Here is an 11070-nt window from a genome sequence, read left to right on the forward strand (position 1 = left end):
TGAAAACAAAGACACCAAATAAAACAAATTTGTCGTTACTCTCTGCATTGGGTTCAGTTCTGCTGATAGCTAACCTGGGCAGAATCAAGCCTCTTTCATAAGTGTGAAAGTTATGTAATTCCAAACAGCAAACAAACAGCAAAGATCAGTCAATCCAGGTGGGTCACCGCCCAAATATTCCAGGTAATAACAACAAACAAGTCTCTCTCCTTCCGTCTGAGACTCAGTGACCTCAGTGTTTCTCTGGCAGTAGCTGAAGTAAATAGGATACAGTACTGACTCACAGGAATAATAACATTTCAGCAAAGTTCTATTTGCACAGCAGGGTGGGTTGCTCATGGCGTCGGTTTTGCCCTGTGACTGAATGGAGTCCTTTGAGGGTTTCTCTGCACCACACCCAGACTCTCTCACACCGATTCACCTCTCTGCCTCAGCCCTCATCTCTCTGGAGGACACTTGTACATCAGTAGAAAATCTTTGTAAGATAAAATGTAACAGAATTCTGCCTGCGTGGTGACTGATCTCAGTATAGCGAGTCATTTCGGGGTTTGTTTCCTCTTTACCACAGGTTCCATCCAATTTTTTTAAATAAACTATCATTAATTATGTAACCTATTCAAATCTGATGATATTTAATTTTACTACTTGTTTTCTATATTTCTATTCCTTTCTTTGGTGCGAATTTTGTATCGAGGAAAGCATTAAACAATAAATGCATATGATTTGAGCATACGTTTATGAAACAATATATTTATCTTTCTATTTATTTTAAAATGCACCTTTAAAATTGCAATTTTTATTGTTGTTGTCGCTGTTTTTTCGGAATCGAATCTGTGCAATGTCACACACTCGCGTCTCGTCAAGTGAATTTTCCGACTGCACGCCTGCGAATACATGTGCGGAACCATAAGGAACAACAACATTTTTGCCGTGCCGGAACTGTAAATGAACTGGACTTCCGGAGGTTTCTCGTTGGGTAACGATGGCTTTCCCAGAGTTTGCGAGGAAATAAAGTAACGGGTAGGATTGTTGATAAAACTCTTAACACACAACAAATGTACGACTGAATGTTTTGATTCTTGCTCGCTGCTTAGCCTTGTTAGCCTTTTAGCCAACTAGTGCCGATGCGGCTGGAAAACGACTAAGAAACGCAGCTACCTTGAAAGCGAGTGCATGTATAAATGCACTCTTTTTAACTTCTTGCACAATTATTTAAGGAGCTTCCGCAACACTAACCGAATTTTAATACATTTAAGTAGCTGGTTTAAACTCAGAGAGCTACACACGCCGGCGTTAGCTGGAGTGCTGTTGGCCAGAATGCATTTGCCCTGCGTTAGGACGCAACCAGGCTGGGCGGTGACACTTTATTACATTCCATCTGAATGTGTGTCAATTATGAGTTTGCTGCAGGATGGGATAAGCTGTAGTGTAAGACATTCATTTATTTATTTTTCATTTATTTAATACTACAAACTAAAATTTGAATGAATCAATAAAGATCAAAATGAAAAAGCATTTTAGTTTTAGTGATGAATATTTTTATTGAAGAAAGCATTTGACAATGTGCATGCAGTTGTGAGACTTTTTGGAGATTGTTTTTTTAATACCAGAGTGGGGAGGGAAGAAAAAAGAGGAAGAAAATAAGCAAGGAAAAGGAAAGAATTAAATTAATGAGACCTGGGACATGTGACTCACAGATGGACTAGATGCATAAGGAGAGGACTCAATGGTGACTTGTACAGTCAGGTTGGACTTGTGTTGAATAATAACAATATTGCTGATGAATCATTGTGTTATGTGCCAGTGATAATAGTGAAGCCTAGTTTTTAATTCTGCTGTGTATTTGTTTGAATACAGGGTGATGGCCAAACTTTCCCATCTTGCCTCGCTCCTCTCCTCTGTGCTTCCCCATGGCTTCGCCGTGGGTCCGTCACAGACCTGCGAGGGCAGAGTGGGACTCTGGTGGGTCGGCCGCTCTCGGCAAGCTGGCTCCCTGCTGGGGAGGGACGGGGACACAGAGTGGACCGGGGTAAGCTGCACCGTCCCCTGCTGTCAGTCCAGAGGGTGAACACACAGTGACCAGCACAAAGGTGCACTGATAAACATACAAAGAAAAGGCCATCACTTACAGGAATGAACCAGTATTCCACAGTTAATGTTTGAACCACTCCAGAGGCGTATTAGCAACAAAATAGCTGTCAGCTGCCATTTTTGACTATTCATCAAGATTGATTTAGTTTGATTAGTTCCACTGACTTATATACACACCAAAAGAGCCCCTAACAACAAACCAATATATAATATAAAGACCCAAACCTCAAAACAAGAAAAAGATGGCCCGTCACACATGAAACAGCCTGCTTATCAGCTCATTATTCACATTGAGTCATTTTGGACAATAATATAAACCATTTGAAGTATTTGTACACAAATGCTTTCAATTTGTGTGTATTGCTGTGCTTTGTAGGAAATGATGGACATGGTAGTGGATAAAGAAGCTCAGCTGGAAAAAGCTTTTTGGATCAGGTATGTTCACACATTTGTCTTGTTTTCAGCAAGCAAACACATTACCACATCACCAAAGAACTCTAAATCAATATCCCTCAAGCACAAAAGGTCACGACAGAAGTAAAGTATTAAAGCATTCATGTTATAATAGAAACGGCACATTTACATACAGAAAAACACAACATTATTTAAATCTGACCTCAGCCCTGTGAAACTTCCAGATTACTCAAGATGGTGCAAATACTTTGTTTTAGTAATATGTGTGTGTCTGTGTGTGCGTGTCTCCCCCTCAGCTTTGCTTGCCAGGCTCTGAACAGGGCCCAGCAGAATGTGGCCGTGCAGTGTGCGTGCGGGGAGACGTGTGCGTACAAGTGTGTGGACGTGTGTCTGCATGTGTGTCAGGACATCCTGCCGGGAACAGAACTGCTGCTGTATGGAGGCACTGAGGGGAAGAGCAAACCCGACACAGAAGACAACACCACAGGTAACAGCAGTGATGAGTGTTGGTCTAAATGTAATACATAATTAGATAAAGAATTTCAAAAAAGTCATTCTAAGAAGTTGCACTCTGAACTTTCTTTCTGGTTACATTACATTACGCTACATCCTGCTCTTCCCAGGTTGCACGTATTCTGTGATGCAGCTTGATAATTACACACTGTATTGTATAAATCAAAGTAAATGTAGGGTTATCAGTGTGTGAGTCTACTTTTAGCCGAAGGCTCCCTGTGGTCAGTGTGCATCATGCCAACGTAACGCCGGCGTCATTGGCTTTGTCCGTTCAGCACATCGGCTAAACCCAGAATAAGAGCGTGAAACTTAAAGTGGAAACCCCCAATTAGCTGTAAGCCCGCTGTTGTAAATGATAGTGTGTCATTAATAAATGCTTATTTGGCTAATTACTCTGAAACACAGCAAGTCAAACTGCTACAACCACAGGGTGTTCACCAACCCAAGAGCTTTGACAGGGTTAATGCTCTCTCTCTGAATTCTCACAGATGCACACACACATACTCACTCACACACACACTCACACACATATATCATACATCATATTTTTTTTTTACATTGATTTTCTACGCTTGCTTGAGTTAAACAATAATAATCTGCAACATTATCGATCAACATTTATGGATTCGATGCAGCTCTACACGTAGATATACCGTACTATATGTTTAAAAAGTTAGTGTGAGAGTGTTTTCTGCTTTATTTGTGTGTAATACCGGATTATTTTTGATGCATGAAGCCGTAATTATCATGATCAATTGATAGCAGCCTGTATGCCCCTGATACGTTGATCTTTCCCTAACCTGCCACCAAGCATGATTATGTGGAGCAGATTCAGTTCATATTCATTCATACTCTCCATCAGGTGGAGCCAGAGGGATATTTAACTCTGAACTGCTGAACAGCTGGACCCTAAACATCCTCGTTTAGCATTCTGCATGTTTCAGCTTTAGTTGAGGCCTTGCTGCAATAAATGACAATGGGGACAATGATGTAAAGCTGAATTTTCATTTAAATGTCAGATAATATAATATATCAGTTTCTTAAATGACCTGGGTTAAGGAAACCTCTTCAGTCAGCAGAAATACAATAAAATGAGGGTGAAAATTGGACAGTGATTAATTTAGGAGATGAATCATTAATGACACAAAATAGACCAATTAATTAAGTGAAATACCAAGCAAGGGAATTCAATCATAAAAGCACACAGGAACAATAAGCTCTCGCTGTCCTGACCTTTCATTATTTCATATTAATGGAGGATGTATGTAACATGATGGATAGGATATTGAAGAGCGCCTTCATGCAGAAAACGACCCAGCACCATCAGCGTGAACACTGCAGTTGTGTTTACGCGGCTATTATCAGGTTTGCTGACGTCAGCGTTGGGCTGCTGTCATGTTATGACTCTTCTCTCGCAGATTGTTGGTATAAACAGATTATGCCTATAAATCATGATTAAATCTCTGAAGAAAATAATGAATACCAGATGAAAGATAATGAGCTTAGATGAACTTTAACGATCCCTGTGGAGAAATGAGGTCATAGTGTAGCAAATGTGTGTTTGAGTCAACAGGAGAAAACACTAATGCAGCTAACAAGACGAGGAGGATGAAAACAAAATGTATCTCTCTCTCTCTCTCTCTCTCTCTCTCTCTCTCTCTCTCTCTCTCTCTCTCTCTCTCTCTCTCTCTCTCTCTCTCTCTCTCTCTCTCTCTTATGATGGTGTTATATTCAGAAGTGTTTGTTGAGTTTTGGTCCACTTCCATTTTCATGCATAACGGCAACACCTTCAGCCAATTATATCCTCAAGGTTCAATTTCATCCCCTGCCTCATTAAACATAGGGTACAGTGATTTTTCTGAACGGTTAGAAACCTCTGTTGTTTCTACTCCATTTCCCAAATAACTTAAGCAGGAGGTAAATTATACATTTGAATTTGTGCCGTGGTAAAATCCAAATGGCTAAATGTTCTGCTGCTATGTTTCAGGCACGCAGGCTCAGAGAGGAATCCTGATACAAGAATAAAAATGAATCATTTTGTCAATCTGTAATTCTGTCACATTCCACGTTACATTTCCATTAGTGCCCTCTGTAGCCAGAAAATGTCCAATGTGCCCGGAACATTCAAACGTTGCTGTGCTGTTATTAATGTCACGATAGCCGCAACCAATTTACACGATTTCATGTGTCCATTTGCCTTGTGCCTTTTGTCACAATAACATGTATTGATTTGTTTTCATTTGATGTTTCTTTATCTGACAGAGGACAAGATGGAACACAAAAAACACACCAAGATGGTAGCTGCCAAGATGTCAACACAGAAGGACAAGTCCAGGGACGGTCATGGATGCATGAAGAAGAAGAGTCTGCAAACTAGAGACATCAAGAGCAAAGATCAAATCCCAGCTGAGATACAGCAGAGCAACAGTGCTGATGTTCACGCAGACAGAACAACTGACACCAATACCGCCACCACGCCTGGAAGACACACACTCACTACAGGCGTCGACGGTCAGTCAGGCAAACGGATGGAGCCCAGGGGCCAGTCGGGGTCCCCGCGCTGTAGCTCCCGCCTGGCTGCCAAACCGAGGAGGGTTCACTGTCTGTCCGGCCGGGTCAAGCAAATGGGGGCGCCGCTGAACACATCTTGCACCCAACCTCCAGGACGAACAGACATTCCAAGCACGAGCCCCGCCGAGGGGGCAGAGCCCACTGCAGGGGAGGTGGTTTCCATGGATACAGGCAGGGGAGGTGAAGGCGCCGACGCAGCAAGTCGTGTCGTCGCCAAGACTCTTACCCGGCAATCGCAGGTGTTTGAAGCGGTTGGCAGGGAGAGGCGGTACAAGTGTTCCAGCTGTGGTAAAAGCTTCTACCAGCTGTGTCATTTAAAGAAACACCAGTTTATCCACACCGACAGGAAACAATTCAGCTGCCAGTACTGTGGGAAAAACTACAGCTCTGCAGAAAACTACAAAGCCCACCAGGTAATGAAGGACTGAGGAGTCATTTCTCTGGCTCGCAGTTTATTTCCTTTTGGTACAAGAATGTTAAACAGTTATCCCATACAGTATACCACTGGTCCCCCTTTTTCTGCCGCGCCCCCCTTTTGTAGATCAGAGTTGTGGTAGTGGCGCTGCAATAGCTCCTGCGCCTCCCCTTTCACTTTGGGAACCACTGCGATATACTAATATGCGGTTATGTGTCATTCTGAATGAGCACAGGATGAATTCAGGTCACAGCCAAGGTATGTGAGCGGGGGAGAAGGGGAACGCTGTAGGGATTCTTGACATTGCTGCATCTTAGCGTCCCACGTGAGGCTTGTTGAGCAGCACGTTATAGCGTAGGGAGGCATTATTACAAGTCCCTCTGAGGGATTAAAAGAACAGTGCCTGCAAGTGGATGCTGGGAGAGGAGAAGGCAGCAAATGGAAGGAAGAGGGGAGAAAATAAGCAGATGACTCTCTATTCATTCATCGGCTCCTTTAATTGATGTTGTTATGCCCGTGCAGTTCAACACAGCAGTCCAGAAATAAATCCAATCCAACAAAGGTCGGTGCCACTGTGTTTGAAAGGTGTTGATTAAACACAGAAATCGTTTCAGAGAGTGGAGACGGTGCTGATGAGGTCGCTCAAATGTTCTGTCCCTTAAATGGAGGTTGACGGCGTTGAATTGAATATTCTAATTCATATTCATAATGCAGTCCAGCCTAAAGCTACAGCTAACTGCAACCTCACAAATGACAGTTAAATCAATCAAAACTGAACACAGGCATTGAAAACAACTGATATGTGTGAATGCGTAGAGGAAGTCGGTCACGGTCTTAGTCACCATGGAGAGCAGCAGTTTCCCACATCCCCCATTGAATACTGACGGCAATAATAATACCCTTTATCCCAAATAATAATAGTATCATTCCCAGCTGAGTCATCGTGGCGAGCGGCCCTTTTCCTGTCCCCACTGTGAGAAGAGCTACGGCCTGAAGCGGGACCTCAGGGAACACATGGTGCTGCACACTGGAGAAAAACCCTATGTCTGCGAGCTCTGCGGCAAGGCATTCGCCCGCCGGCCCTCCTTGCGAATCCACCGCCTCTATCACTGCAACAGAGTGACACACACCCAATCACCCAAGGTAGGCAGAGGTGTTTTACGCCCCATGCTGTTATCCAATCGTCTGGCTCTAAGTTCCCATTGGCCTTTTTAACAACACCTCTAGGAAGCAACTGTAGTGACTAAGACAGAATATTTATCTGAGACATAAATTCCTCCTACCCCTCACAGAACGGTGTCTGAAAGGTAAAGGCTTTGGTGTCCTTGTACTGCTCAGTCAAATACCAACATCTCTCCACATTAACGGGCCGTTGTGTTGTGTGTTTCAGGTTCAGTGTGCAGTGTGCTCAAAGCTGCTGGCCAACTCTGGCTCTCTGAGAAACCACATGAAGCTCCACACTGCAGAGAAACCCCACGTATGTCAGTACTGTGGGAAAGCCTTCAGACAAAGAGGTATGAGCACCTGGGAGCAGATGTTTCAGAGAGACAAGGAGGAATGTAATATAAACACTCAAACAAATGATATTGAAAATGTTGGATTTAGTCACAAAGTATTCACCAACAAAATCAAATTGAAATATTTCTCTCTGTCAGGGAACCTCCAGGGCCACCTCAGGATCCACAGCGGAGAGAAACCGTTCGCTTGCTCCCAGTGTGAGAAGAGTTTCTCCCAGAAAGCAGAGCTGCGCCGACACCTGCTGTCCCACACGGGAGAGGTGTTCCTCTGCAGCTTCTGTGGCAAAGCACTGAGGGACCCGCACACCCTGAGGGCCCACGAGAGGCTGCACAGTGGAGATAGGCCACATCGCTGCTGTATCTGTGGGAAAGGTGAATTCAATTAAAAAGACACAACACTGAACCAAGGCTGAGAACAACTCTTATCTCATTTTGCCAACATTCCTCTAAGTAATGACAAAATGATGTGAATTTGACGATTTTAGTAAGTATTTCCCTCTGACCTGAGAGTTTGATCTTCACAGTTTCAGCTGTAACTGTGTGGTCTCCCTGTGGGGCGTCACAGATGGCTGTGTGAAATGGATTTTGGGCGTAATTGGAATAATAACCTTTTTCACAGCGAGTGCCAAAGTATTACTAATGACGTGACAGCTCTGTTCCATTTTCTGATCCACTGATTGCGTATAATCTATATGTCATGCGGTCTGAGGACAGCGTGTCTTCTTTGCATAAAGTAAAGCATGTGCAGCAATAATGCCTGACAAGTTAAAATGTCTTTTCTAGGATCTATACTTACATATAATTGGTCTGCAATTGTTCTCAGGCTATATCTTGGCCACCAAACTGAGGAGACACATGAAGTCGTCTCATCTGACGGAGAAACCATTCAGCTGCCACTGCGGCGCCTCTTACACCCTGAGGCAAAGTCTGCTGAGGCACCAGGCCCAACACAGGAGCGAAGAGGAGAGAAGAGGGGCAGGGACTGAAGAGGAAGAGGAGGTGGAAGAGGATGATGCTGAAGGAAGACAAGGAGAGGGGAGTAGGACGAGGAGGAAGAAAGAGGATTTCCAGGAAGCAGAAGCTACTCTTGGGTCCAGCCACGCAAGGCCGGTCAGAGGCAGACCCAGGAAGAGTGTGCTACCCCACCTGGCAGCAGGGAGGAAGGTGGCTGTGGTGGAGCTGAGAGGAGACGGGCAGAAACCTGAAGGTGTGAGGGAGGAGGAGGAACCAGAGCAGACAGCGATCAGGGATACAGATGATGTAAACCAAAGAGTGAGAAGTGGAGGAGGAGGAAGTGAAGAGGAGGCTTCGGGGGAAGTGGAACACACTGTGGTTTATGTCCACGCATGCGGCCTCAGCGCACCGGGCTCCACCCCTCTGCTCCTCGCATCCGAGAGCTCTCTTTCCAATGGGACGGGGCAGGAACTGGTGGAGGTGGTGCTGTCAGAGGGTGGGGAGCAGTGCATTGTGGTCCACCGACACCCAACAATGGGAGAGCTGCTCATCTTACAGGAAGAAGCCGAGCTCTGCTCTGTGGCTCAGACAGTTGAGATAAATACAAGGTAGCCTCAAGTCGAACCACAGCCTGGCTGCTCTCCCTCTGCTTCACTGGACTCAACCTGCTGATCTCACGTGTGTGAAGTGTGACTGAGACAGTTTGCAATCAAAAAGCCAAAATTTCTATTAAAACACGTCACAAAACAAAAATACTTTTCTTCCAGGTCATCTGTCTTAGGTTCTATATAATACATGACTTCATCACTACATGGCTGCTCATGTTTGGTGTGAGGGCTGCTGGATCTGTAGCATTTGTCATCATCTGCTCATTGGCACTTTTCTGGCAAAACTTTCCAATATGGTTGCAATGAATTGTCATCTTCACAGCTTGGTTATTTATGATGTTGTTGTGGTGCAGATGCAGCTCATGGCTCACAATTCCTGATAAGCAGCGTCTGTCTGACTGCTACTGGCAGATAGATAGAACAGCTAAGATAAGCAGTTAGGTAGGATGGCAATATAGCAAACAATGGCATCCAACTAAGATCCATACCATGTGTCCCTATAGAGTATTGTTAAGGATTTTGACTTTAAATTGCGTATAAAAGGGAAAGTTAACAACATGACTTGTGTTTGCACCTCTTTGTAGTTTAAATTCTAGCATTGCACTCCTGTCTTACTTAACATTCCAAGACATAATTCCCAAAACATTTTAATTGGTTTTGCTCCCTTGGCAGCAGTAAATAACTCTATTTCTCAGCTTGGTTATCCGACTCTAAAAGGGATTAAAAATGTCATTTTCTGTGATATCACACATTTTATAAGTTGTTAGCCTTGGAGAAATTGCCTTGGCCGTTTTGGAGAGGGTCTCACAGCCTGTGACTCACAACCGGTCTCTGTGCCTGTGTTGCTCCTTGAGTGTGTGTGTGTGTGTGTGTGTCTGTGTGTGTGTGTTTATCTGCTTTCCCATTCATCTGCCTCTGTCTCCCTCTCTGCATCAACCTGCCTGTGAGAGCTGGAGATGTGACTCATCCACAGGGTCCAATCGTCACTTGGCTTTCCAGACTATTAGATGGGAGGGGGAGGGTAAGTGGCAGGGCAGCATCTTTCAGCTCTTTCTGCTCTTTCTGAAGCCAAAGTATTGCAATTTCTATCCAACGCTCTTTACATTGGGTTGCCACAGAGCTTTGTTGCTGGTTTCTGAGCTCCATGCTGCAGCAGAGGTCAGTGAAGGTCCACTACACTTTGACTCGTTACGCATTATGACTGATGGCGTGTTTTCATTGGGGGAATGCAGTCTGACATTTACTTCAGGAGAGCTGGAAAACGGGCACTGATGAAATGGCAAACACCTCAATGTTCTGTGGTTTTTCCCCAAATATCACAGCTCACACTTGTGGCTCGTCAATTTCATTTACCTCATTATGACTTACTTGGAATTCAGCTCCCACTCATTCTTACTCTTCTGTGCTCTGTGATGGGTGAAAGCTTTCTGTGACATTCATTTCCCAGAGCCAGACTAAGTTCATACATCATAATAAGAACGCTTACTAATTACACCGTCAAAAACTAAAGCTTGTGCTTACTGCAGAGAAAGTAAACACTGAAAGTCTAAAACTAGTCTCCTTATTTTGTACACTGACATTTGTTCTAATCCATTCTTTTAAAATTCCACGAATGAATCCATGTGATGGTGAATCTAAATGGAGCGCTCCAATAAATGAGAGGGAACAGAAGATTTGCTTTTAAAATGCGTTAAATGAATTTTCCATCAAAGTGGTGTCGTTGTTCACTTCTCTATAGGACTCATGCAACCTTAAAGGCCCGGGTTTCATTTCGATGTATAGACATGAACCCAAAGCACCGTTGTGTCGGTGCAGCACAGGAGCCTGCACAGCGGCAAACACTGGGATCATAACACATGAACACAAAGCAAACATGCAGCATTGACGGTTTGAAAGAGTGAAGGCTCAGATAGCCTTCGTGAAGTGAGAGGTCATGACTGACTGACTGACTCAGGGCAGGTGAGGTAAGATGGTGATGTAAGACATG

General features: G+C 44.1%; 1 protein-coding gene across 1 annotated transcript; it reads left to right on the forward strand.

Annotated features, from left to right (window-relative positions):
* The first annotated feature begins 934 nt into the window (after positions 1-934).
* On the forward strand, positions 935-9641 carry LOC142996118 (uncharacterized). The gene is made up of 9 exons (XM_076147005.1): positions 935-1020; positions 1858-2029; positions 2468-2526; positions 2802-2992; positions 5281-6002; positions 6938-7147; positions 7395-7518; positions 7660-7893; positions 8345-9641. Exons 2-9 carry the CDS (start codon positions 1862-1864, stop codon positions 9085-9087), a joined length of 2451 nt encoding a protein of 816 aa, XP_076003120.1. The 5' UTR covers positions 935-1020; positions 1858-1861; the 3' UTR covers positions 9088-9641.
* Positions 9642-11070: the final 1429 nt, after the last annotated feature.

This window comes from Genypterus blacodes, unplaced genomic scaffold (genome assembly GCF_046128005.1).
Source record: "Genypterus blacodes isolate CSIRO-AG114 ecotype Tasmania unplaced genomic scaffold, CSIRO-AGI_Gbla_v1 ptg000036l_1, whole genome shotgun sequence".
NCBI classification, from domain to species: domain Eukaryota; kingdom Metazoa; phylum Chordata; class Actinopteri; order Ophidiiformes; family Ophidiidae; genus Genypterus; species Genypterus blacodes.

Coding starts and splice junctions, on each gene's coding strand:
- LOC142996118 (XM_076147005.1), top strand. CDS start 1,862: ATGGCCAAACTTTCCCATCTTGCCTCGCTCCTCTCCTCTGTGCTTCCC. Junction 6,003..6,937: donor AAAACTACAAAGCCCACCAG/GTAATGAAGGAC, acceptor TATCATTCCCAG/CTGAGTCATCGTGGCGAGCG. Junction 7,894..8,344: donor CTGCTGTATCTGTGGGAAAG/GTGAATTCAATT, acceptor AATTGTTCTCAG/GCTATATCTTGGCCACCAAA.